Consider the following 26,242-nt stretch of genomic DNA (forward strand, 5'->3'; position numbering starts at 1 on the left):
TCGATGGTGCCGGAGGGGTCGCGGGGAGCGATTTTGGGGCTTTTTGGGGCTTTTCTGGGGGTTTTGAGGGGGATTTTGCGGCGTCTTTCAGCGCTGCGGGGGCGGCCGCCATTTTAATTAAGGGCGGGAATTGCGAATGGGCGCCGCCATCTTGGTTGTGGGCGCGGGAAAAAGGAAGCGCCGCCATCTTTGTTTTGGCTGTGAGGGCGACGCTGCCGCCATCTTTGTTTTGGGTGTTGGGGGAATATTTCAAATTTTGAGGAATTTTTTGAGGGGATTTTGAGGAAATTTTGAGGGATTTTGATAAAAAATTGGGAATTTTGACGTCACTTTTGTTCTTTCTTTGCAGTTCCGTGCTTAAAAATCCTCCTGAGCAAAGTTTTGGGCTACGGCATCGTGGCGGGATCCGTCCTGGGTGAGGGCCTGAGGAGATTTTGAGGGAATCTGAGGAGATTTTGAGGGAATCTGAGGAGATTTTGGGAGGAATTTGAAGATTTAAAAGTCTTAAATTATTTTTGGGATGATTTGGGATAATTTTGGGGTTTTTTTGGGGTTTTTCCTCTCTCAGTGAAGGTCCCACAGCTGCTGAAGGTTTGGGGGTCCCTGGGGTGAATTTTGGGTCAATTTTGGGGTAATTTAAAGTGTTTATTTCATATTTTTGGGGTATTTTGAGGGGGTTTTGGGGTATTTTGGGGTGTTTTTTTTGGTTTTTGACCCCATTTCTCCCTCCCAGTGAAGCTCCCGCAGCTGCTGAAGGTTTGGGGGTCCCTGGGGTGAATTTTGGGGTATTTTAAAGCAGTTTTTGGGTATTTTAAAGCAGTTTTGGGGTATTTTGGGGTGTTTTTTTTGGTTTTTAACCCCATTTCTCCCTCCCAGTGAAGCTCCCGCAGCTGCTGAAGGTTTGGGGGTCCCTGGGGTGAATTTTGGGGCAATTTTAAGCAGTTTTGGGGTATTTTGGGGTATTTTGAGGGGGTTTTGGGGTATTTTGAGGGTTTTTTTTTTGGTTTTTGACCCCATTTCTCCCTCCCAGTGAAGGTCCCGCAGCTGCTGAAAGTTTGGGGGTCCCTGGGGGGGTTTTAGGGGTAATTTTGGGGTAATTTTGAAGGATTTTGGGGTATTTTAAAGCGGTTTTGGGGTATTTTGGGGTAATTTAAAGCAGTTTTTGGGGTATTTTGGGGTGTTTTTTTGGTTTTTGACCCCATTTCTCCCTCCCAGTGAAGCTCCCGCAGCTGCTGAAGGTTTGGGGGTCCCGCAGTGGTGAATTTTGGGGCAATTTTAAGCAGTTTTGGGGTAATTTAAAGCAGTTTTTGGGGTATTTTAAGCAGTTTTGGGGTATTTTGGGGTAATTTAAAGCAGTTTTGGGGTATTTTGGGGTGGTTTTTTTGGTTTTTAACCCCATTTCTCCCTCCCAGTGAAGGTCCCGCAGCTGCTGAAGGTTTGGGGGTCCCTGGGGTGAATTTTGGGGTATTTTAAAGCAGTTTTTGGGTATTTTAAAGTGATTTTGGGGTATTTTAAAGTGGTTTTGGGGTATTTTGGGGTATTTTGAGGGGGTTTTGGGGTATTTTGGGGTATTTTGAGGGGGTTTTGGGGTATTTTGGGGTGGTTTTTTTGGTTTTTGACCCCATTTCTCCCTCCCAGTGAAGGTCCCGCAGCTGCTGAAGGTTTGGGGGTCCCGCAGTGGTGAATTTTGGTGTATTTTAAAGCAGTTTTTGGGGTATTTTAAGTAGTTTTGGGGTATTTTGGGGTAATTTAAAGCAGTTTTGGGGTATTTTGGGGTGGTTTTTGGGTTTTTTTTTGGTTTTTGACCCCATTTCACCCTCCCAGTGAAGCTCCCGCAGCTGCTGAAGGTTTGGGGGTTCCTGGGGTGAATTTTGGGGTATTTTTAAGCAGTTTTTGGGGTATTTTAAGTAGTTTTGGGGTATTTTGGGGTAATTTAAAGCAGTTTTGGGGTATTTTGGGGTGTTTTTTTTGGTTTTTGACCCCATTTCTCCCTCCCAGTGAAGGTCCTGCAGCTGCTGAAGGTTTGGGGGTCCCTGGGGTGAATTTTGGGGCAATTTTAAGCAGTTTTGGGGTATTTTGGGGTAATTTAAAGCGGTTTTTGGGTGGTTTGGGGTGGTTTTTTTGGGTTTTTTTTGGTTTTTGACCCCATTTCTCCCTCCCAGTGAAGCTCCCGCAGCTGCTGAAGGTTTGGGGGTCCCTGGGGTGAATTTTGGGTCAAATTTAAGCGGTTTTGGGGTATTTTAAAGCAGTTTTGGGGTATTTTAAAGCGGTTTTGGGGTAATTTAAAGCGGTTTTGGGGTATTTTGGGGTGTTTTTTTTGGTTTTTAACCCCATTTCTCCCTCCCAGTGAAGCTCCCGCAGCTGCTGAAGGTTTGGGGGTCCCTGGGGTGAATTTTGGTGTATTTTAAAGCAGTTTTTGGGGTATTTTAAGTAGTTTTGGGGTATTTTGGGGTATTTTAAAGCAGTTTTGGGTATTTTGGGGTGGTTTTTGGGTTTTTTTTTGGTTTTTGACCCCATTTCTCCCTCCCAGTGAAGGTCCCGCAGCTGCTGAAGGTTTGGGGGTCCCGCAGTGGTGGGGGGCTCAGCCTCCCCTCGGTGCTGCTGGAGCTGCTGGCCCTGGGGGGCTCCGTGGGCTACGGCTGCGCCAGGAGCTTCCCCTTCAGGTTTTTTGGGGCAAATCCGAGGGATTTTGGGGCTTTTGGGAGGTTTGGGAGGGATCTGAGAAAATTTGGGGGGTCTGGGAGGGATTTGGGGGAGTTTTGGGATGTTTGGGGGGATCTGAGAGGGATTTTGGGAATTTTGGGAGGGATTTGGGGGAGTTTGGGAGGGATTTTGGGGAGTTTTGGGGATCTGAGAGGGATTTTGGGGAATTTTGGGAATTTTGGGAGAGATTTTGGGGAGTTTTGAGATGCCTGGGAAGGATTTTGGGGAATTTTGGGAATTTTAGGAGGGATTTTGGGGAGTTTGGGAGGGATTTTGGATGAAATTTGAGGATCTGAGAGGGATTTTGGGGAATTTTGGGAAGTTTGGGAGAGATTTTGGGGAGTTTTGGGGATCTGAGGCATTTTGGGAATTTTGGGAGAGATTTTGGGGAGTTTCAGGGATCTGAGAGGGATTTTGGGGAATTTTGGGAAGTTTGGGAGAGATTTTGGGGAGTTTTGGGGATCTGAGAGGGATTTTGGGAATTTTGGGAGGGATTTCGGGGAGTTTTGGGAATTTTGGGAGGGATTTTGGGAATTTTGGGAGGGATTTGGGGAGTTTTGGGGATCTGGGAAGGATTTGGGGAATTTGGGGAATTTTGGGAGGGATTTTGGGGAATTTGGGGGATCTTGGGAGAGATTTTGGGGACATTTTGGGGATCTGAGAAGGATTTGGGGAATTTTGAGAAGTTTGGGAGAGATTTTGGGACGTTTTGGGGATCTGAGAGGGATTTGGGGGAATTTGGGGAATTTTGGGAGGGATTTCGGATGGATTTTGGGGATCTGAGAGGGATTTTGGGGAATTTTGGGACTTTTGGGAGAGATTTTGGGGAGTTTTGGGATGCCTGGGAAGGATTTTGGGGAATTTTGGGAATTTTGGGAGGGATTTTGCGGAATTTTGGGGATCTGAGAGGAATTTTGGGAAGTTTGGGAGGGATTTTGGGATGTTTTGGGGATCTGAGAGGGATTTTGGGGAATTTTGGGAAGTTTGGGAGAGATTTTGGGGAGTTTTGGGATGCCTGGGAAGGATTTTGGGGAATTTTGGGAATTTTAGGAGGGATTTTGGGGGGTTCTGGGAGAGATTTTGGGGAGTTTCGGGGATCTGAGAGGGATTTTGGGAATTTTGGGAGAGATTTTGGGGAGTTTTGGGGATCTGAGAGGGATTTGGGGGAATTTTGGGAGGGATTTTGGGAATTTTGGGGCATCTGAAGGGGATTTTGGGAAGTTTTGGGGGATTTGGGAATTTTTGAGTGAATTTCTGGGAAGTTTTTGGGGGATTTGGGAAGTTTTGAGTGGATTTTGGGAAGTTTTGAGTGGATTTGGGAATTTTTAGGGGGATTTTGGGAATTTTGAGTGGATTTTGGGAAGTTTTGAGTGGATTTTGGGAAGTTTTGGGGGGATTTGGGAATTTTTAAGGGAATTTTGGGAATTTTTAGGGGGATTTTGGGAAGTTTTGGGGGGATTTTGGGAAGTTTTGAGTGGATTTTGGAAAGTTTTGGGGGGATTTTGGGAAGTTTTGAGTGGATTTAGGGAATTTTTGAGTGGATTTTGGGAAGTTTTGGGGGGATTTTGGGAAGTTTTGGGGGGATTTGGGAATTTTTAAGTGAATTTTGGGAATTTTTAGGGGGATTTTGGGAAGTTTTGAGTGGATTTTGGGAAGTTTTGGGGGGATTTGGGAATTTTTAGGGGGATTTTGGGAAGTTTTAGGGGGATTTTGGGAATTTTTAGGGGGATTTTGGGAAGTTTTGGGGGGATTTGGGAAGTTTTAGGGGGATTTGGGGAATTTTTAGGGGGATTTTGGGAAGTTTTGAGTGGATTTGGGAAGTTTTGAGGCGATTTTCACCCATTTCCCCTTCGTTTTTCCCATTTTTTTCCCCTCCTGGGGGGTTTTGGGACCCCCCAAATCCATTTTTGGGGGTCCCCAACCTCTCCTGACCCCCCCAAAAAATTCCTCCAGCGCCTGGGGGGAGTCGCTCTTCCTCCTCCTTCAGACCCTCACCCTCCTCTTCCTCATCCTGCACTTCGGGGGCCGCACGGGCCGAGGTTTGTCTGGGATTTTGGGGGGATTTTGGGGTTTTTTGGGGTTTTTTGGGGTCTCTTGAACCTTTTTTTTGTCCCCTCCCCACCCAGGGCTGGCGTTTGTGGCCGTTTTTGGGGCGTTTTTGGGGCTTTTGGTGTCTCCGCTGACGCCGCTGAGCTTCGTCACCGCCCTGCAGGCCCTGAACCTGCCCATCATCATCCTCAGCAGGGTGGGGGGGGATTGGGGGGGATTTGGGGGGTCCTGAGGGGATTTGGGGGGGATTTGGGGGGTCCTGAGGGGATTTGGGGAGGATTTGGGGGGTCCTGAGGGGATTTGGGGGGTCCTGGGGGGATTTGGGGAGGGTTTGGGGGGTCCTGGATGGGATTTGGGGGGTCCTGGGGGGGTTTGGGGGGTCCTGGGGAGATTTTGGGGGGTCCTGAGGGAATTTGGGGAGTATTTGAGGGGATTTGGGGGGGATTTGGGGGGTCCTGAGGGGATTTGGGGGGTCCTGAGGGGATTTGGGGGGGATTTGGGGGGTCCTGAGGGGATTTGGGGAGGATTTGGGGGGTCCTGAGGGGATTTGGGGGGTCCTGGGGGGATTTGGGGAGGGTTTGGGGGGTCCTGGATGGGATTTGGGGGGTCCTGGGGGGGTTTGGGGGGTCCTGGGGAGATTTTGGGGGGTCCTGAGGGAATTTGGGGAGTATTTGAGGGGATTTGGGGGGGATTTGGGGGGTCCTGAGGGGATTTGGGGGGTCCTGGGGAGGTTTGGGGGGTCCTGGATGGGATTTGGGGGGGATTTGGGGGGTCCTGGGGGGATTTGGGGAGGATTTGGGGGGTCCTGGGGAGGTTTGGGGGGTCCTGGGGGGATTTGGGGAGGATTTGGGGGGTCCTGAGGGGATTTGGGGGGGATTTGGGGGGTCCTGGATGGGATTTGGGGCAGATTTGGGGGTCCTTGGGGGGATTTGGGGAGGATTTGGGGGGTCCTGGATGGGATTTGGGGCAGATTTGGGGGTCCTGGATGGGATTTGGGGGGTCCTGGGGGGATTTGGGGAAGATTTGGGGGGTTCTGAGGGGATTGGGGGGGATTTGGGGGGGATTTGGGGGGTCCTGGATGGGATTTGGGGCAGATTTGGGGGTCCTTGGGGGGATTTGGGGAGGATTTGGGGGGTCCTGGGGAGATTTTGGGGGGTACTGGATGGGATTTGGGGGGGATTTGGGGGGTCCTGAGGGGATTTGGGGAGGATTTGGGGGGTCCTGGGGGGATTTGGGGGGTCCTGGATGGGATTTGGGGGGTCCTGGGGGGTTTGGGGAGGATTTGGGGGGATCTGAGGGGATTTGGGAAGCATTTGGGGGGTCCTGGATGGGATTTGGGGGGGTTTGGGGGGTCCTGGGGGGATTTGGGGAGGATTTGGGGGGTCCTGAGGGGATTTGGGGGGGATTTGGGGGGTCCTGAGGGGATTTGGGGAGGATTTGGGGGGTCCTGAGGGGATTTGGGGGGGATTTGGGGGGTCCTGAGGGGATTTGGGGAGGATTTGGGGGGTCCTGGGGAGATTTTGGGGGGTCCTGAGAGGATTTGGGGAGGATTTGGGGGGTCCTGGATGGAATTTTGGGCCAATCCAACCAAACCTTTTCCACCTCCCTGATTTATTTGGATCCCCAAAAATTCCCCAAAATTCCCCCAAAATTCCCCCCAAAATCCTCCAAAATTCCCCCAAAAATTCCCCCAAAAATTCCCCCAAAATTCCCCCAAAATTCCCCCCAAAATTCCCCAAAATCCAAAAAAATTCCCCCAAAATTCCCCCAAAATTCCCCCAAAACTCCCCCAAAAATTCCCCAAAAATCCCCAAAATTCCCCAAAATTTCCCCAAAATCCCCCAAAAATCCTGAAAAATTCCCAAAAATTCCCGAATTTTTCCCAAAATTCCCAATTTTTCCCTCCTGCAGCTTCTCCAGATCGTCACCAACGCCCGGCAGGGCCACACGGGGCAGCTCTCGGGGGTCTCCACGGGGCTCCTTTTTGGGGGGGCCCTGGCCCGAATCTTCACCTCCCTCACGGTGAGACCCCTCCCCAAAAATCCCTCAAATCCCAAAAAAATTCCCAAAAAAATCCTGGATGTCAAAACCCACAAAAAAACCCCAAATTTTTACTCAAAATTGCTCAAAATTGACCCAAAATTGGCTCAGGATTCGTTACTTGAGGTGAGACCCCTCCCCAAAAAATTCCTGGATCATAAAAAGTCACCCAGGACCCCCAAAATTCACCCAAATTCCCTCCAGGATTCCCAAAAAATTCCCAGATTCTCTCAAAACCACAAAATTCACCCAAATTCCCTCCAGGATTCCCAAAAAATTCCCAAATTTTCCCTCAAATTCTCTCAAAACACCAAAAAATCCCAAAAAATTCACCCAAGACCCCTCAAAATCCTTCCAAGATTCCTAAAAAATCCCAAATTCTCCATCAAATTCTCTCAAAACCCCCAAAAATTCCCAAAAAAACCCAAAAATTCCCAAAAAACCCCAAAAATTCCCAAAAAACCCCAAAAAATTCCCAAAAAAACCCCAAAAATTAAAAAAAAAAACAAACCCAAAAAATCCCAAAAATTCCCCAAAAAACCCCAAAAATTTCCAAAAAAACCCCCAAAAACTCCCAAAAAACCCCAAAAATTCCCAAAAAAAACCCAAAAAACCCCAAAAAATTCCCAAAAAGCCCAAAAAAATTCCCAAAAAAACCCTAAAAATTCCCAAAAAATCCCCAAAAATTCCCCAAAAAACCCCCAAAAATTCCCAAAAAAAACCCCCCAAAAAATTCCCAAAAAACCCCCAAAATTAAAAAAAAAATCCCAAAAATCCCCAAAATTCCCCAAAAACCCCAAAAAACCCCAAAAATTCCCCAAAAAAACCCCAAAAATTCCCCAAAAAATCCTCAAAAAACCCCAAAAATTCCCCAAAAAATTCCCGAAAAGCCCCAAAAAATTCCCAAAAAAGCCCCAAAAAATCCCCAAAAAAACTCCAAAAAATCCCAAAAGTTACCCCAAAACCCCCAAAAACCCCCAAAACCCCCCAAAATTCCCAAAAAAACCCCAAAAAATCCCAAAAAACCCCCAAAAAATTCCCAAATAACCCCCCAAAATTCCCAAAAAAACCCCCAAAAATTCCCAAAAAGCCCAAAAAAATTCCCAAAAAACCCCTAAAAATCCCCCAAAAATTCCCAAAAAGCCCAAAAAAATTCCCAAAAAACCCCTAAAAATCCCCCAAAACCCCCAAAAATTCCCAAAACCCCCCAAAATTCCCCAAATTTCCCCAAAAATTCCCAAATTTTTCCCAAACCTCCCCTACAGGAAACCGGGGATCTCCTTTTGGCCTCGACCTTCGCAGCCTCGGCCGCCTGTAACGGGGTCCTGCTGACCCAGGTGTTGCTTTTGGGGGGTTCCAAGGATCCCCATCCCAAAAAAGAATGATCCCAAAATTCCCAGCATCCCAAAAAACCCCAAAACCCCCCCAAAAACCCCAAAAAAACCCCAAAAAACCCCACCAAAAAATCCCAAAAATTGAATTTTTTAAGGATTAAAAATCGGGGATTTTGGGTCGGGACCAAAAATTAAAATAATGGAAAAAATAAATTTAAATTTTATGGGATTTTTCCCTAAAAAAATTCCCTAAAAAAATCAGGATTTCCCCTCCCCCCATCTCCCAAAAAAAATAATTTTGGGGAGAAAATCCCAAAATTGGGATTTTTTGGGATTAAAAATTGGATTTTTTGGGGGGGTGGGGGGAGGATTTTGGGAACGATGATCCCGAATTTTTTTGGGGGATTCTCCCAAAAAATCCTTCCTGGGATCCTCCAAAAACCTCAGGGACCCCCAAAATTCCCAAATTCCCCCCAAAAATTCCCAAATTTCCCCCAAAATTCCCAAATTTCCCCCCAGAATTCCCAAATTCCCCCCAAAATTCCCAAATTTCCCCCAAAAATTCCCAAATTTCCCCCAAAATTCCCAAATTTCCCCCCAAAAATTCCCAAATTTCCCCAAAAAACCCCCTCGGACCAAGGTGGGGGAGGGGCTGCCCCCCCCCAAATGGGAAATGGGCGTGGCCAGAGCGCCCCTCCCCCCCCCAAATAAATTTGGGGTCCCCCCATTCCTGAGGGGCCTCCCCCCCCTTTTTTTGGTCGTTAATGAATTAATTACAGCGGCTAATTAACGGTAATTAGGGTGGGGGGTGGGGTGCTGAGGTGGCCCCATTCATAAACCACGCCCTCCATTCATAATTCCCGCCTTTTTCTAAGCCACGCCCCTTTACAACTTCACCCCATTCATAATTCCCGCCTTTTTGGAAGCCACGCCCCTTTACAACTGCTCCATTCATAATTCCCGCCTTTTTCTAAGCCACGCCCCTTTACAACTTCACCCCATTCACAAATCCCACCCGCCATTCAAAACCCTCTTTGGCCACGCCCCCTCGGCCCGTTCTCGCTTCTGATTGGCTGCTGCTCCCGCGCTGTTTCCCACGCTCCTTTCCCGCCCCCAAAACCCCCCAAAATCTCCCCAAATTCCAATTCCTGGACCTCCCCAAACCCCCAAAATCTCCTCGTTTCACCCCAAAAATCCCCAAAAACCCCTCCCCCCACCCTCTTTAATTTTAAAATTTTTTTTTAAATTTTTATTATTTTTTTTTTTAATTATAATTTTATTTTTTTTAAATTATTTTTCCCAAATTTTTCCCCCTCCCTTCCCAAAAATTTCCAAGACCGGGAAAGAGGCCGATTTTTGGGAGAGATTTTCCCCCCCCTCCCCCCCCCCCCCAACAACTTCCCCCAAAACCCCTCCCCCTCCCCCACCCCTCCCCCTCCCCCTCCCCCTCCCCGGGCGTTACAAATATAGAGTTTAAATATGTACAAAAAAAAAAAAAAAACTCCAAATTTTTTTTTTTTGGGGGGGGAGGGGGGGTGGGAAGGTGGGGGAGGGGCTTCCCCCCCTCCCCCACCCCCTCCCACCCCCCCAAAAAAAAAAAAAAAAAAAAAAAATCCCCCAAAAAACACCAAAACCGCCCCTCCCCCACTTTTGATTTCTTTGGGGAATTTTTTTTTTTTTTTCCTTTTTTTTTTTTCCCTTCTCCCCCTCCCCCCCCCCCAAAAAATTCCTGATGGAATTTTTGGGAATTTTTTGGGAGGAGGGGGAGGGGAATTTTTATTTTTTTTGGGACCCCTCCCCTCCCCCCCCTCCCCCTAAAGCCGTTCGCGGGCCGGGACCCAAATGAAAGGTCCTGAAAGGTCCTCGATGACTCGTTTGACTTTGTGGTAAATCTCCTCGAAGCTGTCGCCTTCCACCATGGCTGGGAGGGGAAAAAATGAAAATTTAGGAATTTTGGGAAATTTGGGAATTTTTTGGGATTTTTGGGGATTTTTCGGGAATTTTTCGGGAATTTTTGAGGATTTTTTGGGGGGTAAATGCGAAAAAAAGGTGAATTTTTGGCGAATTTTGGGTGGGTAAAAATGCAGCTGGAAAGGGAAAAAGGGATTTTAGGGAATTTGGGAATTTTTGGGATTTTTTGGAATTTTTTGGGAATTTTTGAGGATTTTTTGGGGGGTAAATGTGAAAAAAATGTGAATTTTTGGCGAATTTTTGGTGAATTTTGGGTGGGTAGAAATGCAGGTAGAAAGAAAAAAAATGGGAATTTTAGGGATTTTGGGAATTTTTTTGAATTCTTGGAATTTTTTGGGAATTTTTGAGGATTTTTTGGGGGGTAAATGTGAAAAAAATGTGAATTTTTGGCGAATTTTTGGCGAATTTTGGGTGGGTAGAAATGCAGCTGGAAAGGAAAAAAATGGGAATTTTAGGGAATTTTGGGAATTTTTTGGGAATTTTTCAGGAATTTTTGAGGGTTTTTTTGGGGGTAAATGCGAAAAAAATGTGAATTTTTGGCGAATTTTGGGGGGTTTTGGGTGGGTAGAAATGCAGCTGGAAAGGGAAAAAGGGATTTTAGGGAATTTGGGAATTTTGGGGAATTTTTGGGAATTTTGGGGAATTTTTGGGGATTTTTTCGGGAATTTTTGAGGGTTTTTTGGGGGGTAAATGCAAAAAAAATGCGGATTTTTGGCGAATTTTGGTGAACTTTGGGGATTTTGGGTGGGTAGAAATGCATGTGGAAAGAAAAAAGGGATTTTAGGGAATTTTGGGATTTTTTGGGAATTTTTTGGGGATTTTTTCGGGAATTTTTCAGGAATTTTTGAGGGTTTTTTTGGGGGTAAATGTGAAAAAAATGTGAATTTTTGGCGAATTTTGGGGGGTTTTGGGTGGGTAGAAATTCAGGTGGAAAGGGAAAAAGGGATTTTAGGGAATTTGGGAATTTTTTGGGAATTTTTCGGGAATTTTTGAGGATTTTTTGGGGGGTAAATGTGAAAAAAATGTGAATTTTTGGCGAATTTTTGGCGAATTTTGGGTGGGTAGAAATGCAGGTGGAAAGGGAAAAAGGAATTTTAGGGAACTTGGGAATTTTTTGGGAATTTTTTGGGAATTTTTGAGAATTTTTTGGGAATTTTTCGGGAATTTTTGAGGGGTTTTGGGTGGGTAAAGGCGTTAAAATGTGAAAAAAATGTGGATTTTTGGCAAATTTGGGGGGATTTTGGGAGGGTTGGGGAGGGTAGAAATGTTTATAAATAAAAAAAAAGGGATTTTAGGGAATTTTGGGAATTTTGGAATTTTTCGGGAATTTTTGAGGGGTTTTGGGGAGGGTAAAGGTGTTTAAATATGAAAAAAATGTGGATTTTTGGCGAATTTTGGTGAATTTGGGGGGTTTTGGGTGGGTAGAAATGCAGGTGGAAAGAAAAAAGGGATTTTAGGGAATTTTGGGAATTTTTGGGATTTTTTGGGATTTTTGGGAATTTTTTGGGAATTTTTTGGGAATTTTTGAGGATTTTTTTGGGGGGTAAATGTGAAAAAAATGTGGATTTTTGGGGGATTTTGGTGAATTTTGGGGGTTTTGGGTGGGTAGAGACTTCTTCAGGTGAAGAAAAGGAATTTTGGGAATTTTTGGGAATTTTTTGGGAATTTTTTGGGAGTTTTTGGAATTTTTGAGGATTTTTTGGGGGGTAAATGTGAAAAAAATGTGGATTTTTGGGGGATTTTGGTGAATTTTGGGGGTTTTGGGTGGGTAGAGACGTCTTCAGGTGAAGAAAGGGAATTTTGGGAATTTTTGGGAATTTTTTGGGAATTTTTTGGGATTTTTGATAATTTTTTGGGAATTTTTTGGGAATTTTTGAGGATTTTTTGGGGGTTAAATGTGAAAAAAATGTGGATTTTTGGGGGATTTTGGTGAATTTTGGGGGTTTTGGGTGGGTAGAGACGTCTTCAGGTGAAAAAAAGGAATTTTGGGAATTTTTGGGAATTTTTTGGGAATTTTTGGAGGGGTTTGGGGAGGGGTAGAGGTGGATTTTGCCCCTTCCAGGTGAATTTTTGGGTGTCCCAGGTGAGTTTTTGGGTGTCCCAGGTGCGATTTTGGGTGTCCCAGGTGAATTTTGGGTGTCCCAGGTGAGTTTTTGGGTGTCCCAGGTGAATTTTTGGGTGTCCCAGGTGATTTCAGACCCCCCCAAGTGAATTTTGGGTGTCCCAGGTGAATTTTGGGTGTCCCAGGTGAATTTTGGGTGTCCCAGGTGAATTTTTGGGTGTCCCAGGTGTGATTTTGGGTGTCCCAGGTGAGTTTTTGGGTGTCCCAGGTGTGATTTTGGGTGTCCCAGGTGTATTTCAGACCCCCCCAGGTGAATTTTGGGTGTCCCAGGTGCGATTTTGGGTGTCCCAGGTGATTTCAGACCCCCCAGGTGTAATTTTGGGTGTCCCAGGTGAATTTTTGGGTGTCCCAGGTGAGATTTTGGGTGTCCCAGGTGAATTTTGGGTGTCCCAGGTGAATTTTTGGGTGTCCCAGGTGAATTTCAGACCCCTCCAGGTGAATTTTTGGGTGTCCCAGGTGAATTTTGGGTGTCCCAGGTGAATTTTTGGGTGGATTTTGTCCCTCCCAGGTGTATTTCAGACCCCTCCAGGTGTATTTTGGGTGCCCCAGGTGTATTTTGAGCTCCCCCAGGTGTATTTTGGACCCCCCAGGTGAATTTTGGGTGTCCCAGGTGAATTTTTGGGTGTCCCAGGTGTAATTTTGGGTGTCCCAGGTGAGATTTTGGGTGTCCCATGTGAATTTTGGGTGTCCCAGGTGTAATTTTTGGGTGTCCCAGGTGTATTTCAGACCCCTCCAGGTGAATTTTGGGTGTCCCAGGTGAATTTTGGGTGTCCCAGGTGAGTTTTGGGTGTCCAAGGTGAATTTTTGGGTGTCCCAGGTGATTTTGGGGGTGGATTTTGGACCCCCCAGGTGAATTTTGGGTGTCCCAGGTGAGTTTTTGGCCCCCCCAGGTGAATTTTAGGCCCCCCAGGTGTAGTTTTGGCCCCCCCAGGTGAGTTTTTGGGTGGATTTTGAGCTCCCCCAGGTGATTTCGGACACCCCAGGTGAGTTTTTGGGTGTCCCAGGTGATTTCAGACCCCCCCAGGTGAGTTTTTGGGTGTCCCAGGTGAATTTTGGCCCCCCCAGGTGTAGTTTCGGACCCCCCAGGTGTGATTTTAGGTGTCCCAGGTGTAGTTTTGAGCTCCCCCAGGTGTATTCTGGCCCCCCCAGGTGAGTTTTTGGACCCCCCAGGTGAATTTTGGGTGTCCCAGGTGAGTTTTTGGACCCCCAGGTGAATTTTAGCCCCCCAGGTGTGATTTTGACCTCCCCAGGTGAGTTTTTGGGTGGATTTTGAGCTCCCCCAGGTGATTTCGGACACCCCAGGTGTGATTTTGGGTGCCCCAGGTGTAATTTTGGGTGTCCCAGGTGAATTTTTGGGTGGATTTTGTCCCTCCCAGGTGTATTTCAGACCCCTCCAGGTGTATTTTGAGCTCCCCCAGGTGTATTTTGGACCCCCCAGGTGAATTTTAGGCCCCCCAGGTGTAGCTTTGGCCCCCCCAGGTGAGTTTTTGGGTGGATTTTGAGCTCCCCCAGGTGATTTCGGACACCCCAGGTGTGATTTTGGGTGCCCCAGGTGAGTTTTGGCCCCCCCAGGTGTGATTTTGGCTCTCACCTGAGAAGCACTCGGTGAACTCCTGCTCCAGTTTGGTGGCTCTGTCGAACGCTTTCCGCGCCTGCTCCTCGCTCACGCGCTTGGAGATCTCCCTGGGGGGCGGGGCCACATCGGGACACGCCCCCCGGCACTGGCCACGCCCACAAATCCATATATGGAATCCTCAGACACGCCCACTGTCAGTGGCCACACCCACAAATCCATATATGGAACACTGGGACACGCCCACCGAGATTGGCCACGCCCACAAACCATTATATGAAACACTGGGACATGCCCCCACTGGCCACGCCCACAAATCCATATAGGGAACATTGGGACACGCCCACTGAGACTGGCCACGCCCACAAACCCATATATGGAATCCCCAGACACGTCCCAGCACTGGCCACGCCCACAAACCCATATATGGAACTATGGGACACGCCCACCAAGATTGGCCACGCCCACAAATCCATATATGGAACACTGGGACACGCCCCACTGCACTGGCCACACCCACAAATCCATATATGGAATATCAGGACATGCCCATTGTGACTGGCCACGCCCACAAATCCTTATATGGAATGCCCAGACATGCCCACTGAGACTGGCCACGCCCACAAACCCTTATAGGGAGTAATTGGACACGCCCCCCACTGGCCACGCCCACAAACCCATATATGGAACACTGGGACACGCCCACCGAGAATGGCCACGCCCACAAACCCATATATGGAACACTGGGACACGCCCACTGAGATTGGCCACGCCCACAAATCCATATATGGACCTCTGGGACACGCCCACTGAGATTGGCCACGCCCACAAATCCATATATGGAGCACTGGGACACGCCCACCGAAACTGGTCACGCCCACAAATCCATATATGGACCTCTGGGACATGCCCACTGAGACTGGCCACGCCCACAAACCCTTATATGGAACTCTGGGACACGCCCCCCAACACTGGCCACGCCCACAAACCCTTATATGGAACTCTGGGACACGCCCCCACTGGCCACGCCCCCAAATCCATATATGGAACTCTGGGACACGCCCACCAAGACTGGCCACGCCCACAAATCCATATATGGAATCCTCAGACACGCCCACAAATCCATATATGGAGCTCTGGGACACGCCCCCTGGCATTGGCCACGCCCACAAACCCATATATGGAATTCTGGGACACGCCCACTGAGACTGGCCACACCCACAAATCCATATATGGAATCCTCAGACACGTCCCGGCACTGGCCACGCCCACAAACCCATATATGGAACACTGGGACACGCCCACTGAGACTGGCCACGCCCACAAATCCATATATGGAACTCTGGGACACGCCCACGAACCCATATATGGAACCCCCAGACACGCCCACTGTCACTGGCCACACCCACAAACCCATAGATGGAACTGTGGGACACGCCAACCGGCACTGGCCACGCCCACAAATCCTTATATGGAACTTTGGGACACGCCCACTGAGACTGGCCACGCCCACAAATCCATATATGGAATCCCCAGACACGCCCACTGAGACTGGCCACGCCCACAAATCCATATATGGAACTCTGGGACACGCCCACTGAGACTGGCCACGCCCACAAATCCATATATGGTATCCCCAGACACGCCCCCTGGCACTGGCCACACCCACAAATCCATATATGGAACACTGGGACACGCCCACACTGGCCACGCCCACAACTCTATATATGGAACTCTGGGACACGCCCACTGAGACTGGCCACGCCCACAAACCCATATATGGAACACTGGGACACGCCCACACTGGCCACGCCCACAAATCCATATATGGAATCCTGGTACACGCCCCACTGGCCACGCCCACAAACCCTTATGTGGAATCCTGGGACACGCCCACTGAGACTGGCCACGCCCACAAATCCTTATATGGACCTCTGGGACACGCCCCCCCAACACTGGCCACGCCCACAAATCCTTATATGGAACACTGGGACACGCCCACTGAGACTGCCCACGCCCACAAATCCATATATGGACACTGGGACACGCCCCCCCCGGCACTGGCCACGCCCACAAACCCTTATATGGAACTCTGGGACACACCCACCAAGACTGGCCACGCCCACAAATCCATATATGGAATCCCCAGACATGCCCACTGTCAGTGGCCACGCCCACAAACCCTTATATGGAACTCTGGGACACGCCCACACTGGCCACGCCCACAAATCCATATATGGGACACTGGGACACGCCCACTGTCACTGGCCACGCCCACAAACCCTTATATGGAACTCTGGGACACGCCCCCCAACACTGGCCACTTCCACAAACCCATATATGGACACTGGGACACGCCCACTGGCACTGGCCACGCCCACAAACCCTTATATGGAACTCTGGGACACGCCCCCTGGCACTGGCCACGCCCACAAATCCATATATGGTATCCTCAGACACGCCCACAAATCCATATATGGAACTCTGGGACACGCCCCCCAACACTGGCCACGCCCACAAATCCTTATATGGAACACTGGGACACGCCCACCGAGATTGGCCACGCCCACAAACCCTTATATGGCATCCTGGCACACGCCCCCACTGGCCACGCCCACAACTCCTTATATGGAATTCATGGCCACGCCCACAAACCCATATATGGCATCTTGGGGCTTCCCCATCACATCTGGCCACGCCCACCACACCATATATGGTCATCTCGCTTGGCCACGCCCACAAGCCAGGTGTGTCCCAGGTGTGTCCAGGTGTCCCCAGGTGTGTTCAGGTGTGCCCAGGTGTGTTCAGGTGTATCCAGGTGTGTTCAGGTGTATCCCAGGTGTGTTCAGGTGTATCCCAGGTGTCCCCAGGTGTGTTCAGGTGTGTCCAGGTGTGTGTCAGGTGTGTCCAGGTGTCCCCAGGTGTGTTCAGATGTGTGTTCAGGTGTGTCCAGGTGTGTTCAGGTGTATCCCAGGTGTCCCCAGGTGTGTCCAGGTGTGTCCCAGGTGTGTTCAGGTGTATCCCAGGTGTCCCCAGGTGTGTCCAGGTGTGTCCCAGGTGTGTTCAGGTGTATCCCAGGTGTCCCCAGGTGTGTCCAGTTGTATCTCAGGTGTGTCCCAGGTGTCCCCAGGTGTGTCCCAGGTGTGTCCCAGGTGTCCCCAGGTGTGTTCAGGTGTGTCAGGTGTATGTCAGGTGTGTTCAGGTGTACCCCAGGTGTGTCCCAGGTGTCCCCAGGTGTGTTCAGGTGTGTGTCAGGTGTGTCCAGGTGTGTCCAGGTGTATCTCAGGTGTGTTCAGGTGTGTCTCAGGTGTGTTCAGGTGTGTTCAGGTGTATCTCAGGTGTGTCCAGGTGTGTTCAGGTGTGTCCAGGTGTGTCCCCAGGTGTCCCCAGGTGACTCACAGCACGTTCTGCAGGGATTTGGGCAGGATGAAGATGGCGATCGGGTGTAGCTGAGCCCCCCCAGGTGTGTTCAGGTGTACCCCAGGTGTGTTCAGGTGTACCCCCAGTGCCCCCAGGTGTGCCCAGGTGTGTTCAGGTGTACCCCAGGTGTCCCCAGGTGTCCCCAGGTGTGTTCAGGTGTATCTCAGGTGACTCACAGCACGTTCTGCAGGGATTTGGGCCGGATGAAGATGGCGATCGGGTGTAGCTGAGCCGCCTGTAGGCGCCGCACGGCGTTGGCCGACACGTCCAGGATGCAGTGCTTGCCCTGCAGGTGGGACAGGTGTGACACAGGTGAGACACAGGTGACACCCAGGTGTGTCCAGGTGTCCCCAGGTGTCCCCAGGTGTGTCCAGGTGTCCCCATGTCCCACCCCCAGACACGTCCAGGATGCAGTGCTTGCCCTGCAGGTGGGACAGGTGACACAGGTGTGACACAGATGTGACCCAGGTGTATCCAGGTGTATCTCAGGTGTGTCCAGGTGTATCCAGGTGTCCCCAGGTGTATCCAGGTGTATCCCAGATGTCCCCAGGTGTATCCACGTGTGACTCAGATGTGACCAGGTGTCCCCAGGTGTCCCCAGGTGTATCCAGGTGTATCCCAGGTGTCCCCAGGTGTATCCACGTGTGTCCCAGGTATCTCCAGCTGTGTCCAGGTGTGTCCCCAGGTGTCCCCAGGTGTATCCAGGTGTGTCCCCAGGTGTGTCCTCACCTGTTCAGCCACCTCCCTGACGGACTGCACGCTGGTCCCGTACAGGTGACTGTTGTACTGCCCCACCCCAGGTGTATCCAGCTGTGCCCAGGTGTGTCCCCAGGTACCCCCAGGTGTGCTCAGGTGTCCCCAGGTGTGTCCAGGTGTCCCCAGGTGTATCCAGGTGTATCCAGGTGTGTCCAGGTGTCCCCAGGTGTATCCCAGGTATCTCCAGCTGTATCCAGCTGTGTCCCCAGGTGTGTCCAGGTGTCCCCAGGTGTATCCAGGTGTGCTCAGGCGTGTCCCCAGGTGTATCTCAGGTGTATCCAGGTGTGCTCAGGTGTGTCCCAGGTACCCCCAGGTGTCTCCAGGTGTATCCAGGTGTGTCCCCAGGTGTATTTACCTGTTCAGCCACCTCCCTGACGGACTGCACGCTGGTCCCGTACAGGTGACTGTTGTACTGCCCCACCCCAGGTGTCCCCAGGTGTGCTCAGGTGTCCCCAGGTGTATCCAGGTGTGACCCAGGTGTGTCCAGGTGTCCCCAGGTGTACCCAGGTGTGTCCCAGGTACCCCCAGGTGTCCCCAGGTGTATCCCAGATGTCCCCAGGTGTATCCAGGTGTATCTCAGGTGTATCCAGGTGTATCCCCAGGTGTATCCCCAGGTGTCCCAGGTGTATCCAGCTGTGTCCAGGTGTATCCAGCTGTGTCCCCAGGTGTCCCCAGGTATATCCAGGTATATCCAGGTGTATCCCAGGTACCCCCAGGTGTCCCCAGGTGTATCCAGGTGTGTGTCCAGGTGTATTTACCTGTTCAGCCACCTCCCTGACCGACTGCACGCTGGTCCCGTACAGGTGACTGTTGTACTGCCCCACCCCAGGTGTATCCAGGTGTATCCAGCTGTGTCCAGGTGTGTCCCAGGTACCCCCAGGTGTGTCCCCAGGTGTCCCCAGGTGTGTCCTCACCTGTTCAGCCACCTCCCTGACGGACTGCACGCTGGTCCCGTACAGGTGACTGTTGTACTGCCCCACCCCAGGTGTATCCAGGTGTATCCCAGGTGTCCCCAGGTGTATCCAGGTGTATCCAGGTGTATCCAGGTGTTCCCAGGTGTGTCCCAGATGTCCCGAGGTGTCCCAGGTGTATCCAGGTGTGTCCCAGGTACCCCCAGGTGTGTCCAGGTGTCCCCAGGTGTATCCCAGGTGTCCCCAGGTGTATCCAGGTGTATCCAGGTGTTCCCAGGTGTGTCCCAGGTACCCCCAGGTGTCCCCAGGTGTATCCAGGTGTATCCAGGTGTATCCCAGGTACCCCCAGGTGTATCCAGGTGTATCCAGGTGTATCCCAGGTACCCCCAGCTGTGTCCCCAGGTGTCCCCAGGTGTGTCCTCACCTGTTCAGCCACCTCCCTGACGGACTGCACGCTGGTCCCGTACAGGTGACTGTTGTACTGCCCCACCCCAGGTGTCCCCAGGTGTATCCCAGGTATCTCCAGCTGTATCCAGCTGTGTCCAGGTGTGTCCCCAGGTGTATTTACCTGTTCAGCCACCTCCCTGACGGACTGCACGCTGGTCCCGTACAGGTGACTGTTGTACTGCCCCACCCCAGGTGTCCCCAGGTGTATCCCAGATGTCCCCAGCTGTGTCCAGGTGTGTCCCCAGGTGTCCCCAGGTGTGTCCTCACCTGTTCAGCCACCTCCCTGACGGACTGCACGCTGGTCCCGTACAGGTGACTGTTGTACTGCCCGGCCTCGATGAACTTGTGGCCCTGGATGTCCTTCTCCATCCGCTCCCGCGACGCCACGAAGTGATAATCGCGCCCGTCCACCTCGTACTCGCGCTTGGGCCGCGTCGTGTCTGCAGGTGACACAGGTGAGACACACCTGAGACAGGTGAGACACACCTGGGACAGGTACAGAACACCTGGAAAAAAACTGGAGCAGCTACAGCCCTGAAATGGCTGAAAAACAGGGCCCAGGTGTGTTTCAGGTGTGTTTCAGGTGTCCCCAGGTGTGTCCCAGGTGTGTCTCAGGTGTGTCCCAGGTACCCCCAGGTGTGTTTCAGGTGTCCCCAGGTGTCCCCAGGTGTGTCTCAGGTGTCCCCAGGTGTGTCCAGGTGTATCTGAGGTGTGTCCCAGGTGTCCCCAGGTGTGTTTCTGGTACCCCCAGGTGTCCCCAGGTGTGTCCCAGGTGTGTCTCAGGTGTGTTCAGGTGTCCCCAGGTGAGGTTTTGGTGTCCCCAGGTGTCCCCAGGTGTGTTTCAGGTGTCCCCAGGTAAGGTTTTGCTGTCCCCATGTCCACCCAGATGTCCCCAGGTGTCCCCAGGTGTGGTTTTGGTGTCCCCAGGTGTCCCCAGGTGAGGTTTTGGTGTCCCCAGGTGTCCCCAGGTGAGGTTTTGGTGTCCCCAGGTGTGTTTCAGGTGTCCCCAGGTGTGGTTTTGGTGTCCCCAGATGTCCCCAGGTGTCCCCAGGTGTCCCCAGGTGAGGTTTTGGTGTCCCCAGGTGAAGTTTTGGTGTCCCCAGGTGTGTTTTTGGTGTCCCCAGGTGTCCCCAGGTGTCCCCAGATGTCCCCAGGTGAGGTTTTGGTGTCCCCAGGTGAGGTTTTGGTGTCCCCAGGTGTCCCCAGGTGTCCCCAGGTGTCCCCAGGTGACTCACGGGGGACACAGGATCCGAATTTCTCCGGGAATTCCGACAGGAGGTCGTCGTTGACGCGATCCTTGGTGGGGCCCAGGATGATGATCGGCCGCGCGTAATGAACTGGGGAGGGGGCAAATTCCCGAAATTCCCAAAATTCCCAAAATTCCCAGAATTCCCAGAATTCCCAAATCCCAGAAATTCACTGAACTCCACAATTCCCCCACAAATCCCCGGCTTTTCCCAAAAAATTCCCGGTTTTCCACCCAAAATTCCCATTTTTTCCCCCCAAAAAATCCCGATTTTCCCCCCAAATTCCCAATTTTCCCCCAAAATCTGCCCAAAATTCCCAATTTTCTCCAGAAATTCTCAATTTTTCCCTAAAAATTCTCAGTTTTCCCCCAAAATTCCCAATTTTCCCCCCAAATTCCCAGTTTTTCCCAAAAAATTCCCAGTTTTCCTCCCAAAATTCCCGATTTTCCCTCAAAAATTCCCAATTTTCCCCCAAATCCCCAATTTCCCCCAAAATTCCTGATTTTTCCCCAAAAAAATCCCAGTTTTCCCCCCAAATTTCCCAAAATTCCCAAATTCCCCCCAAAATTCCCAATTTTCCCCCCAAATTCCCATTTTTTCCCTAAAAATTCTCGGTTTTCCCCCCAAATTCCCAATTTCCCCCCCAAAATTCCCAATTTTCCCCCCAAAAATTCCCAATTTTTCCCAAAAATACCCAATTTTTCCCCCAATATTCCCCCAAATTTCCCAATTTTACCCCAAAATTCTGAATTTTTCCCCAAAATTCCCAATTTTCCCCCCAAAATTCCCAATTTTCCCCCCCAAAATCCCGATTTTTCCCCCCAAAAATCCCAATTTCCCCCCAAATTCCCGATTTTCCCCCAGAATTCCCATTTTTCACCCCCCAAAATTCCCGAATTTCCCCAAATTCCCGGGAAATTCTCACCTTCCATCTGCGTCACCGTCTCGTAGCTCAGCACGGCGTCCTCGCGGCCTGGCCGGGAAATTCGGGAATTCCGGGGGAAAATTGGGAATTTTGGGGAAGAAAATTGGGAATTCCGGGGGAAAATTGGGAATTTTGGGGGGAAATTTGGGAATTTTGGGGGGAAATTTGGGAATTTTGGGGGAAAATTGGGAATTTTGGGGGAAAAATTGGGAATTTTGGGGGGAAAAATGGGATTTTTTGGGGGAAAAATCAGGGATTTGGGGGAAAATTGGGAATTTTGGGGTAAAATTGAAAATTTTGGGGGGAAAATTGGGAATTTTTTGAGGGAAAATTGGGAATTTTGGGAGGAAAACGGAATATTTTGGGAAAAAATGGGAATTTGGGGGGAAATTTGAGGATTTGGGGGGAAGAAATGGAAAAAAATTGGGATTTGAGGGAATTTTGGGAGGAAAACTGGGAATTTTTGGGAAAAATTGGGAATTTGGGGGAAAAATTGGGAATTCCGGGGGAAATTTGGGAATTTTGGGGGGAATTTGGGAATTTGGGAATTTGGGGGAGAAATTTGGGAATTTTGGGGGAAATTTGGGAATTTTGAGGAAAAATTGGGAATTTTGGGAGGGAAATCATGGAAAATTTGGGAATTCTGAGAGAAATTTGGGAATTTGGAGGGAAATTTGGGAATTTTGGGGGGAAATTGGGAATTTTGGGGGGAAATTTGGGAATTCTGGGCAGAAATTTGGGATTTTTGGGGGAAATTTTTGGGTTTTTTTGGGAATTTTGGGGTTTTTCGGGAATTCTGGGGGGGGAAATTTGGGAATTCTGGGGAAATTTGGGAATTTTGGGGGAAATTTGGGAATTTTGGGGGAAAATTGGGAATTTTGGGGGGAAATTTGGGAATTTTGGGGGAAATTTGGGAATTTTGGGGGGAAATTTGGGAATTTTTGGGAAAAATCGGGAATTTGGGGGGAAAATTGGGAATTTTGGGGGGGAAATGGGAATTTTGGGGGATTTGAGGGGAGATTTTGGGGGAAATTTGGGAATTTTGGGGGGAATTTGGGAATTTGGGGAGGGAAATCATGGAAAAATTGGGAATTCCGGGGGAAATTTGGGAATTTTGGGGGGAATTTGGGAATTTTGGAGGGAAATCTGGGAATTTTGGGGGGAAATTGGGAATTTTGGGGGGAATTTGGGAATTCTGGGGGGGGAAATTTGGGAATTTTGGGGGGAAAATGGGAATTGTGGGGGGAAAATTTGGGAATTTTGGGGGGAAATTGGGAATTTTGGGGAAGAAAATTGGGAATTTTGGGGGGAATTTGGGAATTTTGGGGGAAATTTGGGAATTTGGGGGGAAAATTGGGAATTTTGGGGGATTTGAGGGGAGATTTTGGGGGAAATTTGGGAATTTTGGGGGGAAATTTGGGAATTTTGGGGGAAATTTGGGAATTTTGGGGGAAATTTGGGAATTTGGGGAGGGAAATCATGGAAAAATTGGGAATTTTGAGGAAAAAATGGGAATTTTGGGGGATATTTGGGAATTTTGGGGGAAATTTGGGAATTTTGGAGGGAAATTTGGGAATTTTGGGGGGAAAATTGGGAATTTTCGGGGATTTGGGGGGAATTTGGGAATTTTGGGGGGAAAATTTGGGAATTTGGGGCAGAAATTTGGGAATTTTGGGGGGAAATTTGGGAATTTTGGGGGGAAATTTTTGGGTTTTTTTGGGAATTTTGGGGTTTTTGGGAATTCTGGGGAGGGAAATTTGGGAATTCTTGGGGAAATTTGGGAATTTTGGGGGGAAATTTGGGAATTTTGGGATCCCACCTTGACCTCCCGGCCCCCGATCCTTGGCCTTGAGCCGCGTCCACTCCCGGCGCTCCACCCTGGAACCAGTTTGGACCAGTTTGGACCAGTTTGGACCAGTTCAGACCAGTCCGGACCAGTCTGGACCAGTCCAGACCAGTTTGGACCAGCCCAGTTGCCACCAGTCCCCTCCCATTAGCCACTGGGATGGGTCCAGCTCCTTCCCAGTAGCTCCCAGTTAATCCCAGTAAGGCCCCAGTGCCCTCCCAGTTCCATTAAACCCCATTGGAACCCCCCGGTATCAACTCCCAGTATAAACCAGTATAAACCAGTACAAACCAGTGACTCCTGGGTTATTCCAGTGACTCCCAGACACCTCCCAGTGATCCTCAAGCTCCTCCCAGTGGCTCCCAGTTAATCCCAGTGCCCTCCCAGTCCCATTAAACCCCATTATAACCGCTCCAAACTCGCTCCCAGTACAAACCAGTAAAAACCAGTATAAACCAGTATAAACCAGTGACTCCCAGTGACTCCTGGTCTATTCCAGTGAGTCCCAGACACATCCTGGTGATCCTCAAGTTCCTCCCAGTGTCTCCCAGTGCCCTCCCAGTACCATTAAACCCCATTATAACCCCCTAGAATCAGCTCCGGCTGCCCCCAGACTCTTTCCCAGTATAAACCAGTACAAACCAGTATAAACCAGTATAAAACAGTGACTCCTGGGCTATTCCAGTGACTCCCAGACACCTCCCAGTGACCCTAAAGTTCCTCCCAGTGGCTCCCAGTGGCTCCCAGTGGCTCCCAATGCCCTCCCAGTCCCATTAAACCCCATTATAACCGCTCCAAACTCGCTCCCAGTACAAACCAGTAAAAACCAGTACAAACCAGTATAAACCAGTGGCTCACCGGCGCTTGCTGGGCACGAAGCCGATGTCGGGGGGCTGCTGGGGGGGCAGCACCAGCCTGGCCTGCCACCACTCCTCATCAGAGGCGTCCAGGACGTGCAGAACGTCCCCGAAACGGAAGCTCAGGGCCTGGCTCAGGAAACCGACGTCCTTGGCTTTGTCGTAGTCAAACAGGGCCCTGGGGTGGCATTGTCACCTGTTTGTCACCTTTGTCACCTTCCCTGGGTCACCCTCAGGCACTCCCAGTCCATCCCAGTATGAACCAGTATGAACCAGTTCATCCCAGTACAGCCCAAAACTCGCAGTGTCCCCATTTCATTCCAGTGTCCACTTTTGTCCCCCTTGACCTTGTCGACTTTGTCACCTTTTTGTCACCTTTTTGTCACCATTTGTCATCTTTTTGTCACCTTTGTCACCTTCCCTGGGTCACCCTCAGGCACTCCCAGTTCATCCCAGTCCATCCCAGTATGAACCAGTTCGTCCCAGTAAAGCCCAAATCTCGCAGTGTCCCCATTTCGTTCCAGTGTCCCCTCTGTTCCTCTTGACTTTGTCAACTTTGTCACCTTTTTGTCACCTGTTTGTCACCTGTGTCACCTGTTTGTCACCTTTGTCACCTTCCCTGAGTCACCCTCAGGCACTCCCAGTTCATTCCAGTATGAACCAATATGAACCAGTTCATCCCAGTACAGCCCAAAACTCGCAGTGTCCCCATTTCTGACTTGGTCTTGGTACTCTACCCTGGGTGTTTTGTCACCTTTGTCACCTTTGTCACCTTTTTGTCACCATTTGTCACCTGTTTGTCACCTTTGTCACCTCACCTGGGTCACCCTCAGGCACTCCCAGTCCATCCCAGTCCATCCCAGTATGAACCAGTTCATCCCAGTACAGCCCAAACCTCGCAGTGTCCCCATTTCATTCCAGTGTCCCCTCTGTCCCCCTTGACCTTGTCAACTTTGTCACCTTTTTGTCACCTTTTTTTCACCATTTGTCACCTGTTTGTCACCTTTGTCACCTTCCCTGGGTCACCCTCAGGCACTCCCAGTTCATCCCAGTATGAACCAGTATGAACCAGTTCATCCCAGTACAGCCCAAAACTCGCAGTGTCCCCATTTCATTCCAGTGTCCCCTCTGTTCCTCGTGACTTTGTCAACTTTATCACCTTTTTGTCACCTGTTTGTCATCATTTGTCACCTGTTTGTCACCTTTGTCACCTTCCCTGGGTCACCTTCAGGCACTCCCAGTTCATCCCAGTATGAACCAGTATAAACCAGTTGATCCCAGTACAGCCCAAAACTCGCAGTGTCCCCATTTCATTCCAGTGTCCCCTCTGTCCCCCTTGACCTTGTCGACTTTGTCACCTTTTTGTCACCTGTTTGTCACCATTTGTCACCTGTTTGTCACCTTTGTCACCTTCCCTGGGTCACCCTCAGGCACCCCCAGTCCATCCCAGTCCATCCCAGTATGAACCAGTTCATCCCAGTACAGCCCAAAACTCGCAGTGTTCCCATTTCGTTCCAGTGTCCCCTCTTGTCCCCCTTGACCTTGTCGACTTTGTCACCTTTTTGTCCCCTGTTTGTCACCTGTGTCACCTGTTTGTCACCTTTGTCACCTTCTCTGGGTCACCCTCAGGCACTCCCAGTTCATCCCAGTATGAACCAGTATGAACCAGTTGATCCCAGTACAGCCCAAAACTCGCAGTGTCCCCATTTCGTTCCAGTGTCCCCTCTTGTCCCCCTTGACCTTGTCGACTTTGTCACCTTTTTGTCACCTGTTTGTCACCTGTGTCACCTGTTTGTCACCTTTGTCACCTTCCCTGGGTCACCCTCAGGCACTCCCAGTTCATCCCAGTATGAACCAGTATGAACCAGTTCATCCCAGTACAGCCCAAAACTCGCAGTGTCCCCATTTCATTCCAGTGTCCACATTTGTCCCCCTTGACCTTGTCGACTTTGTCACCTTTTTGTCACCTGTTTGTCACCATTTGTCACCTGTTTGTCACCTTTGTCACCTTCCCTAGGTCACCCTCAGGCACTCCCAGTTC

The 26,242-nt window shown here is 50.0% G+C and overlaps 2 protein-coding genes and 1 long non-coding RNA gene across 3 annotated transcripts in view; 2 read left to right on the forward strand and 1 right to left on the reverse strand.

Annotated features, from left to right (window-relative positions):
• Window positions 1-324: 324 nt before the first annotated feature.
• Window positions 325-8,878, forward strand: LOC131574314 (mannose-P-dolichol utilization defect 1 protein-like; the record flags this gene model as incomplete). The annotated part of the gene is made up of 6 exons (XM_058828752.1): window positions 325-415; window positions 2,531-2,663; window positions 4,657-4,742; window positions 4,830-4,948; window positions 6,664-6,774; window positions 8,058-8,878. Coding segments are annotated over 6 exons (660 nt in total), but the record flags the coding sequence as incomplete, so codon positions are not given.
• A 1,057-nt stretch (window positions 8,879-9,935) lies between these two features.
• LOC131574312 (disks large homolog 4) overlaps window positions 9,936-26,242 on the reverse strand; it is a 34,627-nt gene continuing 18,320 nt past the window's right edge. The window contains exons 12-19 of the mRNA XM_058828751.1: window positions 24,203-24,379; window positions 23,318-23,376; window positions 21,499-21,546; window positions 20,562-20,663; window positions 19,594-19,766; window positions 17,389-17,498; window positions 13,811-13,902; window positions 9,936-10,047 (exon numbers count right to left, since the gene is read on the reverse strand). Coding sequence (XP_058684734.1) covers window positions 9,941-10,047; window positions 13,811-13,902; window positions 17,389-17,498; window positions 19,594-19,766; window positions 20,562-20,663; window positions 21,499-21,546; window positions 23,318-23,376; window positions 24,203-24,379 — 868 coding nt within the window. The 3' untranslated portion in view covers window positions 9,936-9,940. The remainder of the gene's footprint in view (window positions 10,048-13,810; window positions 13,903-17,388; window positions 17,499-19,593; window positions 19,767-20,561; window positions 20,664-21,498; window positions 21,547-23,317; window positions 23,377-24,202; window positions 24,380-26,242) is intronic.
• LOC131574313 (uncharacterized) lies at window positions 17,044-18,566 on the forward strand. The gene is made up of 3 exons (XR_009276458.1): window positions 17,044-17,130; window positions 17,681-17,721; window positions 18,507-18,566. It is a non-coding gene; the product is annotated as an uncharacterized LOC131574313 (long non-coding RNA).

This window comes from Poecile atricapillus, unplaced genomic scaffold (genome assembly GCF_030490865.1).
Source record: "Poecile atricapillus isolate bPoeAtr1 unplaced genomic scaffold, bPoeAtr1.hap1 scaffold_239, whole genome shotgun sequence".
Classification (NCBI taxonomy): domain Eukaryota; kingdom Metazoa; phylum Chordata; class Aves; order Passeriformes; family Paridae; genus Poecile; species Poecile atricapillus.